At 35.1% G+C, this 22,865-nt stretch overlaps 1 protein-coding gene and 1 pseudogene across 1 annotated transcript; both read right to left on the reverse strand.

Moving 5' to 3' along the window:
- Nucleotides 1-4,308: 4,308 nt before the first annotated feature.
- LOC114533770 (ryncolin-1-like) lies at nucleotides 4,309-13,968 on the reverse strand. Its single transcript, XM_028555364.1, has 3 exons — nucleotides 13,950-13,968; nucleotides 6,382-6,672; nucleotides 4,309-4,603 (listed from the first exon to the last, which is right to left on the reverse strand). Exons 1-3 carry the CDS (start codon nucleotides 13,966-13,968, stop codon nucleotides 4,329-4,331), a joined length of 585 nt encoding a protein of 194 aa, XP_028411165.1. The 3' UTR covers nucleotides 4,309-4,328.
- Nucleotides 13,969-21,276: 7,308 nt separating this feature from the next.
- On the reverse strand, nucleotides 21,277-22,063 carry LOC114533747 (annotated as a pseudogene).
- Between the last annotated feature and the right edge of the window lie 802 nt (nucleotides 22,064-22,865).

Here is a 22,865-nt window from a genome sequence, read left to right on the forward strand (position 1 = left end):
GTCTTTCATCTTATGTATTATCCAATCTCGTTCCTTTGACATTGCAACGTTTGTATAAATATTTCAAAGTCCTTACAGTATAATTAACTTCCCGTAGCTTATTTCAAGCAAAATATTTGACTAGGGACGTTGAACAAAATCAGCTAACCACGTCGTAGATCGTCGACAAAAATTCCCCACTTTAACCAAAATAAAACATTTTGGTCTAGGCCTTTCAAGCTGACCTTCTTAGCTGTTTCAAAGTGCAGCAGGAATTGAGGCAATGGGGATAAGACTATAATTTATAGGAGAGCCAGAGATTTTTTTCTGGTGTGGAGAATATTTAAACCTTTATTATATAAACGATACTGCAATAGCGGATATTTTTCTAATGTCAGTTTAGCCAAGATAGAGACTAATTGTGCCACACGATTGAGATACATTCGTGACTGACATTCATTTGTGTAAGCACGTAGTTTGCTTAATTGGTACAGTTTGTTTATTTTTCTCTAATACCTGGCGCTAGGCAACTTAGAACTCTTATTTCATACACTTAATTTCTAAACGGCTTGAAATAAGCTAAAAGTAAGAAAAATATTCAGTGCATGTTTCATCTGAAATAAGCTCGGTTTCGTGTGGGTCGTATAATTGCATGACAATCCCTGACAACAATCCCTGAATTGCGTTTTTTAGTTGTATACATGCAGACTGAATCTCTTGAATTGCATGTCGAGAAAGCCGATGTATATGATTGTGTTGATATATGATATACTGAATAGCATACCAGTTTAACTAAGTTTAACTACGTTCTTTGTAAACTGAGGGAAATTTAAAGAAGTTTCTTTTATCAAAGGGCATCTATAACCTACATACTCTCTATTCAACACAAAATTTTGACTGCATTTTGCAAAACAATGTCAATGGAAATAAATTTAATGTTTAAAATGACTTACCACAACTCTGATTAAAGTATATTATTGGAAATCGTTTCAGGACTTTATTTGAACAGCTGGTTTTCGTAGAAACTGCATGGACGAACAGTAATAAAATACGAATATGCATGTTAGTAGCACTCAACAGCAATAAATTATTTAAGTGAAAGCTGCATATTAAATATTAACAGCCCTTATTTGATCTGTAATTTAAAATTTTAAAATCAGTTTAACTTGCTTTATTTATTAATGCACTATCCCTTTTGCTAAGTTCACCAAAATATTGAGGAATTTTGACCGTTACTGTAAATGTTGAAGCATTGTTTTTCCGTGGTTTGGGTTTTGTTTTAAAGAGATTTGCCCCCGGAACACCCGTTTTTTCTTATACGTCGCAACTGCGCATGTGCCGTCGAGACTTGAACATTATTCACGATGTAAAGAAACGAGGAGCGACGAGCATTGCTTCAAAACATTCGGGCGTAAAAATCGAGCAATTCTTTAAGAATCTACGCAATTTATCAACTTATGTTATGAATTACGAGCATTCAATTCAACACAAATATAATTTGGAAGGTTTATTCCATAAATAGAGCTAAGAGGATAGGAAGAAATGACGCTGTGTTGTTTATGTATTGATAATTTGATAGATCTCTTACACGAATATATATTATGTCAATAGCAAGTCAGTCCTGATATTCTGCATACAGTACATAAAATGATACTATACAAAACCGACATTTTGTGCAGTAATTAAATCATTTTGGCGGTGTACAGTATTGATTATAAGTATATTGTTTTGTATCGATTTACGTGTCGACGTTCCACATCATAGATATATTATGCAATGCGGTTTATTTACATTATTTATACAACGCAACTATTTTGGCTGTTCTTATGAAATGACGGATAAATTGTTGCCATCATATAAATGTAGTGAATGTAGTCACAGTTGTTTTACGAAGAAAAAAGACTAAACTTAGAAAATTGTGCCCGGTTTACATGAGCAACTAAAATATATCCTAGGCTAAGGTAGGCAACTTCAATCGCAATATTGGATATTCACATTGACACATGCAAACAATCCGAAAATACTTCAATTTATCCCTAAAACTCCGCTAAAATAACAAGAGAAATGAAATCTACGATAATTTTATTATACACTGGCTATATTTTAATATTTAAAATAAGTTATGGAAGCGAGAAAAATGCGAAAAGATTTTGATATTTTATGCTCAATTTTTGAATGGGCCGATGCTGGACCCGCGCTGTTGACTTTTGAGAACGTTTGAAAATGACGAGTTTGTAAATTGTAATCTCATTGCCTGTTTTTGTTCTCGCTGTTTTGACAGCCAATCAGATAGCAAATTCGTCATTTTCAAACGTTCTCAAAAGTCAAAAAACTTTTCGCACTTTTCTCGCTTCCATAACTTATTTTAAATATTAAAATATAGTCAGTGTATAGTAAAATCATCGTAGATTTCATTTCTTTTGTTATTTTAGCTTAGTTTTAGGGATAAATTGACGTATTTTCGGATTGTTTGCATGTGTCCATGTGAATATTGTGATTGAAGTTGCCTACCTTAGGATTATTATGCTATATAATAGCTACCTACATTGCCTTGTCAGACAAGCAAGTCGCCTGTTGTAAGTAACAGGATTTAAGTACGTATATTAGCATGTAAATAAATGAAATATGTGTGAATTTCATGAAAGTGTACATTTTTAAATCAAATAAAACCATTCGCCATTGGGCTGCCTATGCTGCGACTAACGTAACTTCACTAACTTGAGTACTTTGAGTAACTTCCTTTTCAATAATGTTTAACTTAGTTCATTATATTTTACTAGCATAAATCAAAATGTTTGGGCATGGAAACTTTGCACTATCCTTGGATCCCTAGTTAGGAGAAAAATTTGTAAAATATGTATAAAATAATAATAACAAGAACAACAAGTACACGCCAAGATACGCCATGTCTTTTCCTTTACGTTTTGATCGAGAGTGAATCCTCCAGGAATAATGGTAGAGCTCAGTAGTCTGATCGTTCTAGAGTTGATTGGAGGTGTTTTGTGATCAACTTGATTGGTTGATTTGGTAGTTTTCATGCAGACAAAAATCGTGAAGATTTGGCGTGATCGATCTGAAGACGTGTTTCAGTTGACTGATATGACCGATCAGACGATCAGAGACAGTTTTTTGCAGCCGAAGACAGTTCTTTGTATAGTTGAATTTAAGCTTCAAAGGAAATCAATATTCATGAGATTTCCGAGATTTCCTCTAACTTGCTTTGCGTTTTTGCAGCACACCGGCTACTCCGTGACGTGACGTATATTGCATGATTTTCGGATAAATTACAAGGGTAAGATGATTATGACATTCTCAGAAGCAATGGTGAATAATTTACCACACAATGTTTTAACAAAAATGAACTTGATGCTACTTTATACACCTAATTAACCAGGATAACCAAAACCTCTTTTCACCATCAGAGGCTGGTTGCTCAAAAGCAGGCTATCCCTGACCTAAAATGGCTTAAGATGAATTTTACCTCCAGGTTAATTTATTGTGTTTTTCAAAACGGGGTTCGCGGTAGCCCAGGAATAAATCATGGGCTAAATTTAACCCACCTCGCTAGGCTTTTCCAAAGTTATTGTCAAACAAGAATGAAGAAATTCCAGACCTATACACGTTATATTATTACATATTTCACTATTATCTGGTGCGGAAGATATGGGAAAACTTTCTTCATTAACAAACGCATCAAATTTCTTCATTCCAAACAGAAAGATCTTTATTATAAGATCTTTATTATGATTAAAAGAACAAATATTTAGGCCAAAAAAAAGCAAATTACCGCATTTCTAGTCGCCAACAAAGCAATGCATAGAATCAGAGTCTTCTGGGACAACTTTCGACAGAATAAGTCTTTGTTTTGTCCGAATAGTGCTCATACTGAAATGTTGAAAGCTGTTTGCCTCATACATTAATTTTCATAAATTATTCCTGTTTGCAATTCACCATCTTTCTCGTATTGCGTGCACGTCTTTACATCGCGGTCTTAAAGTCTGCCAAGCTCATCTACCCCAGCACGGCGAAACTATTATTTTTTAAAACTCAAATTACACAAGTTATTATTTCTTTCGTAGCTATTCTATTTTATATGTAATGTGACAAACGAAGAGATAGCTTGCCGATTCTACTGAACTCTACTTAAAATACACTTTTATATAGTTGGTTCATTTTTCTAAATTTTCACTTTGGATTAGGCTAGGCGTAGGAGAAGAATCTCCTCTTTGTAAATATACGGTCACATATTACACTATTTTAAATATTTATAAAAACTACTTTTTTAAAAAGCACTACACTCTTTATGAAGTAAACCTTATTTCTTTTTAGTCTTTTAACTTTCAACGACTTTATTTCTTCTCTCCAAATTCACGTGGTCGTATCTTCATCGATGTTGATTTCAGAGAATAATAATGACCTTTCCAATGGAACCAGTTTACTCCATCAGCGCGCGATGTGTGATTTCCATAATGATACAAACCATTCAAATTGGAATGATGACAATCACTATACCACCAGGCTCCTTTGAATCTCGCTGCACAGTTACGACCCCAAATATCGTTGTCAGCATCCTTGGTGGTGAAATCCATACCGTTATGTCTTTTCAACGAGTCCCCTGCTGTACCTTAATGTAAAAGAATATGACGTCTTTAAAATTAATAATGTAATAGAACGAATAGGAGTGCAATTAATGCCAAAATCCTACGTGTGTTTTACAACTTGCGATTTGTTAAACACGAGTATGATTTTTGGCAATAATAACGTATTCCTTATTCGTTTTTTGTTACCTAATTCGATACTTATTAATTTTATATCTTCTGTAATACAATTAATTTTATTGAACTTCAATATGATTGTCAAATCTTATCACAACAATGCTTGGTAAATAGGACAATTCGGAATTATTAATATTTAGCATAATTTAAAATTCACATTTTCTATCCTAAATGGTGCTTGGCTAGTTGTATATACTAGAGTGATTTTTATTGGCTATGAGTAAGAGTGCAATTACAACTTGACGGTGAAAAGAAACTACATGGGGAAATGTCCTCGGAGGAAAATTGATGGAAGCCATTACTGCGTATCACTTGATGAGTCAACGAAGACGATGGAAAGAGCGGCGAAGCACCTGGCAATCCCCGTTTGTCAATAAATTCTTTACATTAATTACAGGGGATTATTACCCCTTCCTCACAGGGGATTGTAACCCCACCTTTAATTATAGGGGATTATCACCCCTAAAGGCTAGTTTCCACTCAAGAAAAATCTCTTTTAGATCGGAACGGGTAGAAAAAATTTCCTTTTTCGGTGAGTTCTCAGGCGGCGTTTATACAAAGGAAGCTTTCCTGTCCTGTCCGATCCAAAGGAGAATTTTCCTGAGTGGAAACTAGCCTTAATTTCTAAGAGATTATCGCCCCTAAAACATTCAGGCTAGGAAGTGGATGACAACCTCAGGCTTATTTTGGATGAATTTAGTAAGGTCAATGGTGAAACAATTCTTAGCTTGTAAATAACTATTACGGAGGTACTTCAACCGAAAACCCATTCTTCCACATTTATTCTGTCCCGCTGGTCGAAAAGAAATTGCAACATTAATAAATATAAATTAATATAGAGTCATTTCTGTTGCCAGGGTACTTAACAGCGCTATGACCTCAATATCAGTGAATTTGTGATTTGAAGTTGTGATTTCGCAAATATATTATCATGTTCACTGTTTCATCTCGTCATTGTAAAGGATGCTGTACGGAAACTGAACAGTAATCTTGATGAAATCCAAGCAGAAAGCGAGGGCTTGATGATGGTTGTCGTAGGATATAATATTGTTAATCAAAGTTAAAAAATAATACAGATTTTGTCGTTTGATCAAATCTCTCTCATAAGTAGCAGGTAATTTAAAAATGTAAGACTGCAAAAACGACGACAACACTGAGAATATTGGGTTTATATTTGGGAACAATTCTATGGAGCGTTATGTTCCATTATATGCACTACATACAGATCACCTCGAATTTCATAGTATTCTCTTGTATGTCTCGTTTAAATAATATTTCATTCTTTCGGTCTTTCACATTTTACCGCCGGATTTTGCCGGAGTTTCTTTCAGAGGAGCCCCCGACTGCTTATCATCGAATATCCTGAGACTTTTGTTTTGATATTGTTTTGTTATAATTTTAAAAGTTTTTTAATTTTCAAAATGGAGATATTTTAAATTTGTGGGGTTAATCTGCGAAATACCAAAGTTGCTTTTTAACTATATATATCGATAAGTCATTGATAATTTTCCTGGATTTTATTTAATAACGTGGATTTTTAGTTCACTGGAAAGTTGATTGTAAAGAGACCTGGACTCTCCTATAATTTCATTGAAATATATGACTCAGCTTAATGCATAATGCTTACCATGATACCCTCCAACATTCAACTTGTACTTCACATTTTCGCTGCTGACTTTAAATGAATCATAATGAGCGTATCTGGTGTTCCCAGATGTATTTTCCATGTCGATACGAAGTTCATTTTGTGAAATATTTGTCATCATGTGTATTTTGTCAAGACCAAGCCAATATTCTCCGCTCAAGTTACCAAAACCGTGTTTGTAATCTTCCCATCCTCGGTAGAAGTCAACACTTCCATCAAGACGACGTTGAAACACAGTCCATCCTCTACCTGATGTTGTCATATCACAAAACACTTTGAAACTTCCCTTTCCATCTGGATCAATTTCATAAATACCACTTTGTTTTATTCCTTTATTGTATATATCAGCGCAGTCTTTAACTAAATTATTCAGAATAAGAATATGTTAAACACTTTTGGCAAACTTTCCCTGACTATGTTTTCCATTGAAATTACTTTATAAGAATTAGAAAATGAATGAAGGACATTTCTTTTTTGTAGGCATTAAACTGACCAAAGGTTTACTACCAATTCCTGTTTTTGAGTTGTTTTAATTCTTCCTATCATCAACACATACCTCTTTCATTTTCATGGGAAGTGTTTTTTAAACAGCTTTTATTGTAACCCTGTAATGAAGAATATTGATCCTTGCCAAAACAGTCAGGTTTATGTTTATAAATGTTTTCCGGTGAAATGTAGTTAATATATCTCAAATAACGCAACAGCGATAACAGCTATTCCACTAAATCATACCTTTTGTGGGTTAAGAAGATAAACATAATCATAGGAGGAATTCTTCTCCAGTAATCTCTCAGATGTATTGTAAACCACGTTGTGTAACATTTTACAATTTGAATCATTTTTTGCAGCCAATTTCTTCTTGAAGTTGATAGATCTACAACATATCTCAGTTGCACACTCCATTACGCAATCTATCCATTCAGAAACGACTTTTGTCTTAATAACTGTTACATTCAGTCTGAACCCTAAAGCGTAAAATTTTTTTTTAGGAAAACCTTTACATTGCCAAGGTAGGTGCCTAGGTGGGTGGGTGGGTGTTTGGCTAGGTGAGTGATTGGGTTGGTAGGTAGGTGAGTAGGTCTCTGGGTAGGTATGTAGGTAGATAAGTAACTTTGAAATTTTTAATGAAAGGACAATCTTCACTTTACATTTCGTCTGGTTTGTGTTATTTTCATATTTTTTAACTTAAAATCTTTCGTGAAGTTTTTCGTAAAAAGAACAATAATCAAGTGCGTTGATAGCTAATAAATTGAGCACAGTGCAAATGGAAGGATAGACGGGTAGTCAACGGATATAGAAAGTGCTAATTCTCGATTTCACTGACATAATATTCTCGTGCAGTGCACAGCGGGTTGTGACATTGTGATATATTTTCAGATATTTCCTTCATTTGATTTTGTCCACACATCAGATACGTGGATGATATGTGCAAAGAATTGATCTGTCCCACATTTTCATGCACGAATAGCTTTATATTTCGATGATTAACAAAAATGTGATGAATCAATTTTCATTGTTAATTTCTTTCACTCAGAAGCTATAGCTGTAGAGAGAGGTCTGTTTATTTAAATGACGTGACTTTCCAGGATTCTGACAATCTGTTGATATATATTATGTTTTACTTTACCTTCAAGAGTGGAATTGTAGCAAATGTTTGCACTGGTTTCACTTGATAAGGCATTTAAGACTGCAAGTGATATACATGGTACATATAAGAATAAGAAATGTTTTAATTGCATGGTTCTTCAACTTTCAGTTGCTCAAAGAAGGGATATTCCTGCAATGAAAATAGAAATGAAGCCAAGGTTATTCAGTTTAGATAAGATATGTCCGGGAATGAACCGTATTTATAGAAAAATATATTTACTGCTTAAATTGCATGGAGCAGAATTTTAATTTGGCAAAATTATTAAAACCCAGCACTTCGCAATATTCAGATTATCCGTGGGGAGAATATTCCAAAATATTTAAACGACGATGCAATAGTCTCATGCCTGTGACCTGTGATCGACTCCTGCGAGAAGCAGGAATCGAGGCAATGCGGATAAGACCATGCAGCAGAGCGATAGATTTTTGCCTCGTGCATGGGGAGAATATTTAAACATATATTATAACGATATTAAAATGTTACAGTTTAGCCAAGATGGAGATTAATGATTGAGGCAAACTTGTGATTGACATTCATTTGCATAAGCATGCAGGTATTTTGGTTTAATTGATACAGTTTGTTTATTTCTCTCTCACGGCGCTAGGCAACTAAGTTTTGCTTGCATGTGAACGAGTTTACAAGATAAAAGTACATTGATATTTCACACACTTAAACCTTAACCGTTTCGGAAGCAGTGGCGTAACTTGAACGATAATTGGGGGGGGGATGAATATTCATATCCAGTTCCGCACAACGGATTTCTTTTGTAATTGCAATAGCTTACAATAGAAATCCGTCGGGCAGAACTGAATATATGAATATTCCCCCCCCCCCGAATTATCGTTCTAGTTACTCCCCTGTTTGGAAGAATAGTCCTAAGCAAAAAATATTGAAAGCATCATCTAAAATAACATCATACTGCCAGCCCTTTTTGACGTTTAACTACCTTCTTTTTAAATCAGGAAAATTTAACTAAGTCCCTGTTTTCAAAGGGCATCTATATAACCTACAAAGTTCTAAAATACCCCAACTTTTTGCTGCATTTCACGAAACAATTCATTAGAAATATATTTTAATGTTTAAAATGACTTACCACAACTGTGATCAAGATATATTGGAAACTATTTGAGGACATTATTTGAAACAGCTTGTTTGCGTAGAAACCGGGGGAACAGTATAGCTAATATACATTTTAACACCAGCAAATAAATTATTTAAGTGCACGTACGTGCTAGCTGCATATTGAATATTGACGACCCTTATTGAAGAATTATTTAGTTTCCCCCGAGCAATAAGTGAATTTACTCTCATTGTAGTCCCAAACATGCAGAGGATTTTTTATTCATTACTCTAGCGTCAGTTGAAATATACCAGGGCTTTGTCTCATTTTTGTCACTATTATTTTACGTTGCAAGTCTGTTTGGGGCGACATATACTTAAATCAGTCAGTTAATTCTTCAAACCTCGTACTCAGAACCTGTCTCCCATTGTTTGTATTGTATACGTATTAAATTTTTGCCTGCTCGATGATTGTTCACGTGGTTCATCAGTTTCATGTTTCCACATGGTGTGGAGACGAGTTGAAGTTTTATTTACATAATTTTATGTAGATATGTTAATTTTCATTTTAACATCGGAATGGCCAGAAAACAAGTCTCCAGACAGTGGCGTGGCCAGCCTGACGATTTTGTCTCGCTATTTAAATTTCGAGTTATTATAATTATTCATGTCTTTAGAAATTTATTGTTTTCACAGTCAATGAACACCAAAATATTAGCATAGCAGGACAAATCGTACTTACTCCAAGATACTCGTTATTTGTCTAGTTTGTTGTAAATAACATTTCTCTTTGATCCTCAACTACTCAGTGAGCGAAAATACAAAACATATTAATTTTTGTTCTAGGCCTCTCAGTTCCCGTCTTGCCGCGTGTATCATGACCTCATAAGAGGCCTAGGGACTAGGCTGTGGTAACAGGTGAGCATTTTGTTCGCGCTGACCGAAAATTGCGGGCTTATTTCTTCTTCAATTCGCATTTTGGCTTCGAAGAACTAAAAATACAGACTTTGGTGCAATATTTTTGCTATTTACTCTAAAGCATGTTCATTAAAAATTCGCTACTGTTGTTGAGAAAGAAAAGCGGTTTACGATAAACTAAAATGCGTGGAAATCCTTTACGAAATGGAATGTATTTTTGCTGGCGAAAAATTAAATAATTGCATTTCGACACCAAATACACTGAGGATTTTTGCCACCGCTACAGAGCTAGTTGGATTCAAGCTGATGTCAAAAAGTAAGTCACATTTGTTCTTCATAAATTAAAAGGTCAGTGAAATGTCTCAGAAGTGGTTCTAAAGCTCAATCTTGCGGATGACACAGTTGTGAAAAAGACTCAATATACCTCTACTAACGAATTTAATTGCAAATCGATCCATCTTCATTGAAGTAGAGCTCAAAAATTAGGGTATCTTCACACCCTGAAATTAGGCCTAAATCAAAGTTTTATCTATAGGCTTTTTATTAGTATTAAGATTCAACATAGGAAAAATGCGCCAAAGGGGTAAAATTGGCATTGCATGTGTCCACTATTTTTGACATGTTTTGTTTGGTATTTTGAAAAGGTCACCAGGAAGGAAAATAAAGCTCGAACAATACTGGTGAGCCTTTAAATTATAAGAAGAGGAGTATGTAAATTATAGAATGTTGGAAAAAACTTGGTCCATGCATTAGTAATGTTTTGGATTCTATGAGGTCTCACATATAGCATATTTAAGTTATTGTTGCATTTATATTGAGTAGAATCCAAAACATTACTAATGGACCAAGTTTTTTTCAACATTCTATAATTTACATACTCCTCTTCTTATAATTTAAAGGCTCACCCGTATTGTTCATCCTTTATTTTCCTTCCTGGTGACCTTTTCAAAATACAAAACAAAACATGTCAAAAATAGTGGACACATACATGCAATGCCAATTTACCACTTTGGCGCATTTTTCCTATATTGATTCTTATATACTAATAAAAAGACTATAGATAAAACTTTGATTTAGGCCTAATTTCAGGGTGTGAGGATACCCTAATTTTCGAGCTATACTTCAATGAAGATGGGTCGATTTGCAATAAAATTCGTTAGCAGAGCCTGTAGAGGTATATTGACAACTGTGTCATCCGCAAGATTGAGCTTTAGAACCACTTCTGAGACATTTTACTGACATTTTACTGACCTTGATCTATGAAGAACAAAATTAATGTGACTTACATTTTTGACATCAGCTTGAATCCAACTTGCTCTGTAGCTGTGGCAAAAATCCTGTATTTGGTGTCGAGATGCAATTATTTCATTTTTCGCCAGCAAAAATACATTCCATTTCGTAATGGATTTTGACGCATTTTAGTTTATCGTAAACCGCTTTTCTTTCTCAACAACAGTAGCGAATTTTTAATGAACATGCTTTAGAGTAAATAGCAAAAATATTGCACCAAAGTCTGTATTTTTAGTTCTTCGAAGCCAAAATGCGAATTGAAGAAGAAATAAGCCCGCAATGTTCGGTCAGCGCGAACAAAATGCTCACCTGTTGGCTATGGTAGCTGTGGTATGTACTGTGAATACATTATTAAAGATAATGTATAGTCCGTTCTGCGCATATATTCTGCGGAGCAACACATTCCATTAGTGAGGGATCAACTTTTAGAATGTTAATGAATGCGATATTAGGGTGTTGTACAAACGGACAGTTCGGGGGCACAATTATTTTATTTTATGTCGCAAGGCGAAGAGGCTCGAACGAAGATAAAGCTGCGAGGAAAAAGCAACATTATGCTGAAAGGAGTGCTTCAAGAATTTATTTGTTGAATGAGGAACTGATTGGTTATTTTTCGTTGCTACAGGCGCTACTTTCTCGCTTGTCCTACAATTACAAATATATAAAGTTTTAAATAACGGCTTATTTATAAGCTTCGCTTTATATTTTCTTCAAAATATAATAATATTTTCTTCAAAATATAATCTAAAATAAGCATATTCATCACAGCCGGTCGAGCGAGAACGAGAAGAAAATATGAAAATTAAAACGACCCATAGGTCATGTAAAGATTGTATAACCAACGTAAAGAAACATTGTTATGCGCGGAATATATGCGCAAAACCGACTTTACATCATCTTTAATTTTGACGTTAACTGTAAAAGTTTGTCACTCGATGATTGTGCACGTGGTAAGCCGAGTTTGAAGTATCTTAATCTGGCATTTTTTCGATAATAGCTAACTATATAGTTCGGTTTTCGGTAATTTAAACAGTGCAAAATGTAATTCAATTAAACGAAGTAGTTTTTTTACCGTTCTCAACTTTGACTTTTAATGTCAGTGTGCACGCTGCATGTTAAATAATGCTTTCCGCTTTAATTTAAATTCGACTTGAGAATAAGCTGGCCGTTTTTTACTACTCGATATCATTATCTGATAACGTAAAGGCTAAGTCTGAGGCAGCTGTGCATAAAAGATATGTTGAGAAAGGGAAATTTAATTCGTCGCTAAAACAAGTCCAAGGGATTTAAATTTTAAAACAGGTCATTTTCAAAATCAACTGCAAACAGCATTTTTCGCTTGGGTTTAAATAAATATGCCTGATGCAATCTTTTGCTTCAAACTTAGACTGAATGTTAAACATCTATTCAGCGTGATAGTGTAGCAAAAAGATGTGCTTTTATTATGGTATTTTATCATCAATTTTAGTCTAAAATGATAGAAGCCAAGCTAAGAATGTATGTTAATGTTATTATTTTACAAAAATACGTCGTAACACACATATTGATAAAAACAATTCGTTTTATGATCATCACCAAAATTTATATTGAAAAATTTCATGTTTGACTGATTTGCATTTTTTACTCATGTAATTATACATGATAGCATTCGAGCTTCGCATTTTCTCACTTTTAGTGGCATTGAGCGAGATTCAGGGTTTTGTTCTTTAAGGAAACTCTAGTTGAAAATTGAATATTTTTACCAATGTTTTTACAAATTTCACACGCGGCGCCGTAAATATCGGCTCAGTTTTGAGTAAAATGTATCGCGACATATGGGCACCTTTTATGTAATGCAATTTTCGTAGATATTTGCAGCCAAGCATGCATGCAAACCTTGCCTGAAGCTCTATTCTCTGAGCGTCTAAACGCGCAATTATGCGCAATTTTGTTCGGATAATTTTGGTTAGAAGAAATATAAGTTCTCCTTGCTCGTTTATTTTTTATCAAAACGATATTAATACACATATTTTATCAGAACGATATTAATACATACACATATGTTCAAAACAACACATATTTATGTTCAGGGAAGGAGGGAGGCAACGGTACTGTCAACTTATAAAGTACAATTTATAAAGTAGTAAATATAACCCTGCAATTTATAAAGTCAGCAACATGCAGAGTGACCGTCTCCTGCAAGTATCAGGAATTGAGGCAATGCGGATAACATTTATTTTCTGTAATGTCTGGCGCTAGGAAACTTAGCACCGGACGCGATTTGGCTACGCTGCGAATTGTAAGTTTTCAAAGCATGTAAATTATATCCAAGTAGCAAATTTTGGAGTATATCAACGCCAGAGCAGTCAAAAGATACTATCGTTAAGTAATGTACAAGATTATTATGATAGGTTAAAATTTATTTGGTTTTGGAAAAAGAAAAACATTGAAAACGCGTCCTTGTTTGTGTGGGCCTATATTTCACACATTAAATTGCTAAACGGCTTGAAATTATCTAAAACTTAGAAAAATCAATGCGTTCATCTAAAAAAGGCTCGGTTTCGTGCGGGTCGTAATGGCGCGGCAATCTCTGGCAACAATCTCAAACGGCATTTCAGTCTGAGAATTGTATTGTTTAAAAATTACACATGCTGACCAAGTCTCTTGAATTTCATGTCTAGAAATCTTATGTATATTTGTTGTCAACCGATGGAAATTTAATTAAGTTTGTGTTATCAAAGGGCTTTATAACCTACAAACTCCCAATTTAACACAAACTTTTGGCTGCATTTTGCATAACAATATCAGTGGAAATAAATTTTAATGTTTAAAATCACTTACCAGATATATTGGAAATTATTTCATATTCAGGACTTTTTTTAACAGTTGGTTTGTAGAATCTGTATGGACGAACTGTAATAAAAAACTAATATGCATGTTATTAGTAGCAAATAAATTATTTAAGTGCAAGCTGCATATTAAATATTAACGTCTTTTATTTACCAGTTTATGGACTGCCAATTTTTCAAACCTCGTACCCAATAATATATACCCTTGTGATAACAATTAGTTCGGTTTTGAGTCAATCAAAATGGCGCAAAAAGTAATTAAGTAAAACGAGATAATTATATAAGTTTTTTTACTGTTTTCAACTCCGACTTTTATATAATGTCACTGCGCATGCTGCATGTTAAATAGTGCTTTCCTTTTTAATTTAATTTCTACTTGAGAATAATCCGATAACGTAAACATTAAGTATGCATACTTGAATAATTTATAATGATAACTATGTCTGTGCATAACAGTATTTGTGGGTAAGGGAAATTTACATCGTCGCTAAAACAAGTCCAAATGATGCAAGCTTTAGAGCAAATCATTTTCAAAATCAACTCCAAACAGCATTAGTTTTTCGATTGTGTAAAAATAAATATTCCTGATGCAATCTTTTTGATATAGTGTAGCAAAAAGATATCCTTTTATTATGGTATTTTATCATTTTATTTTAAAATGATCGAAGCCAGGCTAAAGATGTGTGTTAACGTTATTATTTAAAGTGCGTCCGTTAGGAAACAAAACTCGTTTTATTTCATGATCATCACCAAAATTAAAATTTAGAAATTTTATGTTCGGCTGATTTCAATTTTTTTCATATGATTACGTAATGAACTATTTCTTTTCGAGAATTTCTGGTAATGAGATTTAGCATGATGTAATAAGGTCAACCTCGTGATCCCCCGCGTCAAGCACATTTGTTTACCTAAATATATTTTTACATTACTCTGACATTACTCCGTCTTATAAGAATGAGATATATACAGCATAATGAAATTAAGTTCTCTCCATTCTTGATGAAACCAGATGCATGGTTTTATAATAAGGTGATTGGCTTTTCTATAGACTGGTTTTTTTTTACCAATTCTAGTCTCGTCGAAGGTTTCAAAAGAATTGTTTCTTCTCGGTGCACTAATGAAAATTTAATGAATATTATATTTTTAAAAATATTTTTTAATTCTAATGTAGCTACTAGAGTTTGATGTTTCAGCAGCTGCAGTAAAACTAAATAGATAGAAATAGGAAAAATGATATAAAATAGATTAAATTATCTTCTATGCTTTCCTACATGTATTTGACTGTGTTTTCATCATTTTTTGATATATGTATTTTGAGTCAGTTTATCTCATATCACTCCAGTTTCAGCACAGTCATACCACCAGTGACATTAACGAGCTTTAGCAGTGACTACGAGTACGACTACGAGTACAGATTCGTCATTCTTGCGCGTTGTTTGCTTACGCCATCAGTCAAGACTTGTAGTCGTTGGGCTTTTGAGTACGAGTTTTTTGGCAAATTTCGTACTCGAAAGCCTTGTGGTCTCACGATCAACCTTGTGGTCTCACGGTCCCGTTTGGCTAACCAGCACAAATAAATGGCCATCGTGGAACACCTCGTCCGTTACTCTCCAGACTAACAGAGAAAGCCAGCCTGAAACCACCTCCACCCTGACCAACCACGTTAGATGCCAACCTAAACCCACAGAACATGGCATGGCAAACAATTATCAAATTGGCCAATTTCAGTGCACTTCCAAGAAAAGTCCGTGTAACAGTATGGGTGTTACGATTTCTTAACATCCTCAGGAAGAAAGCTGACCGTGGTTCTTTGTCCACTTCGGAATGGCAGGCAGCACACAAACTTTGGATTCTAGGCTGTCAATCTACTGTGTATCCAAAACTTGTCAACTTGAAATCAAAGACTATTGATCGGCTACCACTGGTCATAAAACTTCGTCGTTTTTATTTAGAAGACCTTCTACGTTGCGGTGGAAGAATACTTAACGCACCCTTTCAAGAGTCGACAAAGTTTCCTATATCCTACTCCCCTAAACCACAGCCTAACACATGTCTGTTAAGTATTCTAAATTCTTATAGTTTCACGGAAATTTTTATCGCTGGGTTGGGAATTTCAAGGACCTGAGAAACTATTTTGATGAAGTTCTAGACGTAACAGGCAGATGGTCCTCTCCTAGTGGAGATGTAGAGTTATTTACAGGAAGCAACGAAGAGTTTTTAGTAAAATGGCAAAGATCAAAGAAGCTGGTTATAACCGTTATACTGAGGGACAACCCAGATAAGTATTTACTAAAATCGTTTGAAAGCTTGTTTAGTGAGGCAAAGAAAGCGACTGAATTTGATAGCGTTGACCGAGAAAATTATTCGTGTGTCAAAGACGAGTCGCAACAAGCATGCAACGCTACTTCCAAAAATTGATGAAATGGCTGCCACTTGTAACAACAAATTTGGCCGTATATTTGAACATTTCGCAAATTTAAAATATTGCTGTCCCGGTAGTTCGGACACCGTTTTAATAAACGCAAACCTATACAAGGGGAAAACTCGTCGCTCGATCAGGAATGATAACATCAATCTAAAAGAAGAGCTCAATAGCCTAAATTGTGTTGTGTCTGACCTGAACTCTTGTATCAACAGAGTTGGTAGATATGCAAATATTTGAGGCCAAATTGTCATTAGTGCTATCAAGAAAACAAAGAAAACAAAAGACAAAGACAAAGGAAACAAAGAACTAGTGTGATGTTGTTTGGCCTCAAATATGCAGCTATCTACCAAACCTGCGTATCAAGTCGCTCGAAGAAGAAAAATCTAGTCGGTTAATTGCCATTAGACTTATTCAAATTGAGAATAATTGAGCAGCAAAACACCCATCAAATTGATCCTCAATTAACGATTCAGATCCGAAGTCAATGTACTGCGGTAAACAAAAATAAGGATTCGTTTGTTTTGTTTGTTGACGAAAGTTTGCCTTCGCTAAAAACAAAAGAGTTGAAACGCAAGTATAAAAAGAATAAATCTTTATCAACTATTAAGGAAAGAATCATCTACAGGAAAATCATGCTGTTAATCCCTCTAATATGAATCCAAATTCTAACGACCCAGCTGGGCAGTCAAATCAGTGACTTAATATCTAAGAGCAAAATGACATAGCTGTTAATTCATTGCGTTCAAACACAGGAAATTGTGGATAAAATTCACATGCAAATTCACTAAATTAGGATTTAGTTAATAGCGTTGAGCATGATTCGCGAAACGGGAAATCATCTACGTATAATCATGCGAAGAAAGTGACTGTGGTTATTGGTGACTCGATGCTGAAAACTCTACAAGGCTGGTGTCTTTCCACGCCAGAGATTCATGTTGTTGTTAAAAGTTTTGCCCGTGCCACTACTTCAGATTATATGGAAGATTATGGATGATTATATTAAACCAGTTATCCGGAAAGAGCCTCAAAAAGTTATTTTGCATTTTTGCACAAATGACCTAGAGAAATTATCTCCTAATCGTGTAGCGGCCGGAAAGGATTGCGATAGCAACTCAAATTTAAGAAAATTCGCCAACAACAGAAGAAGTTATATCGAGTTTAATGACAAGATCAGACAAGCCAGGTTTATCTACCAAAGTTAACGAAACAAACAAGTTAATTTATGCTATTTGCAGCAAAAGTAAGTGGAAGTTTATTGATCATAAATTTATTAATGCAACTTGTCTGAATTCAAGAGGCTTACACCTTAGTTATAAAGGGACAACTCTACTAGCTAAGAACATATCAAACTATATCCAATCAAGCTTGGAATATGCCATTGGGGAGTCGGTTAGCGTACGGTGGCTACTTGCTAGTCGTTCTTCGACGCCGAATTCTAATGTTTCTTTATCTAATTTTCGTAGTCGTCGGCTGTCTATATTGCATGTTTAAATATTAGCAGTCTCATGCCCACATTGATCAGTTACGTATTTATAAACAAAGTATAAGGTCTAACATTGATGTACTAGCAATTAACGAAACAAAACTGGATTCCTCGATTACAAATAACCAAATTCAAATCTCCGGTTACGACTTTGTTGGAAGTGATAGACAACACCTTAGTCGCAACGTCGGTGCATGTGGTGTGTTTGTATGTTAGAAGTAATTTAAACTTTAATAAAGTCCGTAGTGATTTAGTAAACTCCGAACTTGAGCTACTATTTGTTCAGATTTCTAACCCTCGTTCTAAGCCTTTAATGGTAGGGGACTTTGTATAGACCCCCTAACTCTACACAGCATCTATTCTCTCTCTTCCAGCAGATAATTGATAAAATTGATTCTGAAAACGCCGAAATGTATCTACTCGGTGACCTAAATTGTGATTTATTAACTCAAACGCCCAACGCTAATACTCTTAAGCTTTTGGTTATTTTCAAAATTTATAATCTTACTCAACTTATTGAGAAACCAACACGAGTGACTAATACTTCGTAGTCTTTACTTAATCTCTGTGTTACAAACACCCCGAACAAGATATCAGTCTCCGGTGTCCAGTCGCTTGGTATAATAAGTGGATCACTCACTTGTGTATCTTGTTCGCAAAACCACATGGCAAGGAAAAACTGTTAATTCTTTTGTTCATAAACGACAATTAAAGCATTTTAACGAAAGCATATCTGAACGACTTAACTACGATTGACTGGAAAAATTCTTGCTCGTCAGATGATCTTAATGTTATGCATGTGATATCAATGGTTAACTAACCTTACACAAGTCCTTGATAAGCATGCATGCATGCACCTCTTATGAAGAAACGTATCGGTAAAAATAAGCCTCCATGGAGAACCTCTGCGGTTGTCCAATAACGAGAGCAAGGGATTATTTGAAAAAGCAATATGACAAGAAACGAAATGCTCTTTACTGAAAACAATACAAAAATACTCGAAATTAAGTAAATAATATTATAAAGCAAGCCAAACGTGAATACTTTTTTGTTACAAAATTGATGTTACTAAGAAAGATCGGAAATGAATCAAGTTCTCGTAAAATTAGTAACGCAGCTTCAGTTAAAGAAATTAAACATCCAGACAGAGTGATAACTGATCCACTTGTTATTGCGGATGCTTTTAATTCATACTTCACTTTGAAAGGTGAAAATCTTGCAATTTCTTTTATTAAACCTACATATGCAGTATGTAACTCGTTTACTTAAAAATATAGGACTTTCTATTGACGAAAATCTGACCTAGAAAAAAAACATATTGACGCTATTTCTAAAAAAGTATCACCTGGGATAACTGCTTTAAAACGAATAAGAATTTATGTCAACCACGATACAGCAGCTAGAGTGTATCAGGGATTAATCGAGCCATGTTTTTCCTATTGTGCTCCTGTTTGGGACGGCATTGGTAGTAAATTGAGCAACAAACTTCAAAAACTCCAAAATAGAGCTGCACGTGTTATAACTTGGCGCTTTTCCTATGATGCCTCCTCCTCTAGCTCTGTTCTTGAAAAACTTGGATGGAATAACTTGCATGTTACCCATAAAATGCAAAAAGCGATTCTCATGTATAAAGTCAGGACCAATTTAACACCTATGTATTTACAAGATTTGTTTGTCACAAGAGTTAATCACTAAAATCTCAGAGATTCAAATGGCAAACTATTCATTGCTAAACCTAAAACTGACTATGCTATGACTAAACGCTTCTTCGATATGTTATAGTGGATCTTCATTATGAATAGCTTGCCTGAGGCCTTGCGATTCTTCATTTAAAAGATCTTTCACAATAAATTGTAATTCTATTTAGCTTAATCCGACTCCCACACGGCAACCTAGTAGAACAGTAGTTTTATAATTTATATAAGTTTAGAGAAATTTATCAACTTCACATGTATTTTACTGAATGGTTTACCGTGTTTTTAAATAAAAGCGATGCATATATGTGTATGTATGTATGTAAATCGAGGCAATATTGGACGACCGCCCACTAACCTTCGTCTCATCCAACATCGAAGATGAACAACCCTTGACACCTTCCCATCTCCTTTACGGTCATAGAATAACAGCATTACCGCACCCTTTGCCGATGGCGAATGGTGCGATCCAACTTTCCATGAAGAACCCACATTATTTCAACACCTTGCAAAAAGGAGAGCTGATTTAATCGACCACTTCTGATATAATTGTGGTTGGGAGTCTCATCACTGGCAAAGATGGATTAGTCCGTGAAGCAAATATCAGAACGAGCACAGGCCACACTAACCGTTTAATTACAAAACTGTACCCACTCGATGTTGCCGCGACAACTAGAAGTAATCCTGATGAAAGCCATGTAACTCCAACTCACGACGAAAGTATGGCGAATGGTCCATTGATTGACGACACCGCAAAGAAGCAAGGACGAAAGCAGCTCGCGAAGCAAAAAGAAGATCAAAGACTGGACAGGTTAACTCTTGCGCGCCCCGGAGAATGTCACCCACATGTCGATTAGCCACAGTACAGTTAACATCATATATAGATCAGTAGGACGTGTTACCGTAGCAACAGTCTCTGAACCTTATTAGTTAATTTTAAGGAAAGGGCGGGGATAAACAGCTGTGGCTACTTTGACATTGATTCAAGCATAGGACTTTTTAATCACTTATACTCTCGTGTTTTTTCCCTCTATTGATACGTAAATAATATTTATAAACTCGTCTTCGATCCTCCGTTTATTATTCGAAAGAACTTTTTGGTATAAGTTATCGGTTGTTTAAAGCAATCACAATGCCATTTCCAGATTAGCAGCAGAAATTGAGGCAATGCGGATAAAACCATACAGGAGGGACAACTTTATACAGAATAGTCTTTCTTTTGTCCTCAACATTGCTCAAACTGATACTAAACGTTGAAAGTTGTGTGCCTCATCCTCTTCATATTGCTGCTGGCAATTGACGATCTTTCTCGAATTGCGTGCACGTCCTTACCTCGCGGTCTTAAAGAGTTAAAGTCTGCCAAGCTCATCTACCCCAGCACAGCCACAAAGTCTATATTTAAAACTGAAATTACATAAATTTCCTGCTTTAAATGTTTATAAAAACCAACAAGGTCAATGTCAATGGTTAATGCACTACACTTTTTATAAAGTAAACCTTATTTCTTTTTGGTTATTTATTGTTCAACAACTTTATTTCTTCTTTCCAAATTCACCTGGTCGTATCTTCATCGATGTTGATTTCATTGAATAAAAATGCCCTTTCCAATGCAACCAGTTGACACCATCACCGTACGATGTGTGATTGCCATAGTGATACAAACCATTCAAATTGGAAAAATGACAATAATGATACCACCAGGCGCCTTTGTATGTCACTGCACAGTTTTGGTTCCCCACATGATCATTGTCAGAATCTTTGGTGCTGAAAGCCATACCGTTTTGATATGATAACGAGTCTCCTGCTGTACCTAATGTAAAAGTATATGAATGGCCTCTTAAAAATTAATAATGGTAATAGAACGTGTAGGAGTGCAATTAATGCCGGGATCGCATGATGGTTTACAAAAATAATACGCTGGATTTATAATCACTGCAAAGTTGCTTGTAAAGAGAGCTGGACTCACCTACAATTTATCAAAATATGACTTAGTTTAATGTAAAATGCTTACCATTATAACCTCCAACATTCAACTTGTACTTCTCACTTTCACTGCTGACATTAAATGAATCATAATGAGCGTATCTGGTGTTTCCAGATGTATCTTCCATGTCGATACGAAGTTCGTTTTGTGAAACATTTGTCATCATGTGTATTTTGTCAAGACCAAGCCAATATTCTCCAATCAAGTTACCAAAACCTTGTTTGTAATCTTGCCATCCTCGGTAGAAGTCAACACTTCCATCAAGACGACGTTGGAATACAGTCCATCCTCCACCTGATGTTGTCATATCACAAAACACTTTGAAACTTCTCTTTCCATCAGGATTGATTTCATAAATTCCACTTTGATTATTTCCCTTTTCGTACAAATCAGCGCAGTGGAGACCTGAAAAACACGGGTTTTATATGGTCCAAGAAAAGCAACAATAATTTATTCTAAACGTTATGATATGATAACGAGTCTCCGATTAATAACCCCTTGCATTTTTCCTGTGGGAGTGAACTACGACAGCTTTTTTGTTTCTTTTCTGGGTTTCGCCTATCAGATGAGTTTTTGTCACACCTGCAAAAAGGAAATTTTTGTAAGAGTGTCAGAAAGTTAATTGCCAAGTTTGACTTCCCTGAGGGGAATGGTTAACAACAGGCAGGTACTCCTAGATACCATGCCCTGAAATCGTTCCCTGAAATCGCTCAATTAAGACGATGAAAGTCACATTGACAGGAATAACATCTTGGAAGAACTGTGCGTGTTCTTCAGTAAAAGCTGTGAACGTCATTCTAACCTACTGGAGAAACTACAAATTGTAGAAAATACACAAAAACTCAGAAATTTCTTGAAAACTCGCTGGGTGTATCAAGATGAGTTGATTGCGCTAGAGGCAGTGGCTAGGAGTGATAATGATAGAAAGATAAAAGCATCTGGACTTCTAAAGAAACTTGTGAAATTTGATTTCATATTTGCTGTCATGTTTATGCGGCTGGTCATGAAGAAGACAAAGATTCTCACCGTTGAAATGCAAAAACCGGAGTTGAATATCGCTGATGCTTTGAAGTTGATTGATTCAACCGTTGTTTCATTAGAAAACATTCTCATTGATGAATCTGCTTTAAATAATCT

Source organism: Dendronephthya gigantea, unplaced genomic scaffold (assembly GCF_004324835.1).
Source record: "Dendronephthya gigantea isolate DGI-Jeju-01 unplaced genomic scaffold, DenGig_1.0 000094F, whole genome shotgun sequence".
Classification (NCBI taxonomy): Eukaryota; Metazoa; Cnidaria; class Anthozoa; order Malacalcyonacea; family Nephtheidae; genus Dendronephthya; species Dendronephthya gigantea.

Coding starts and splice junctions, on each gene's coding strand:
- LOC114533770 (XM_028555364.1), bottom strand. Junction 4,604..6,381: donor GAATGTTGGAGGGTATCATG/GTAAGCATTATG, acceptor TTTTACATTAAG/GTACAGCAGGGGACTCGTTG.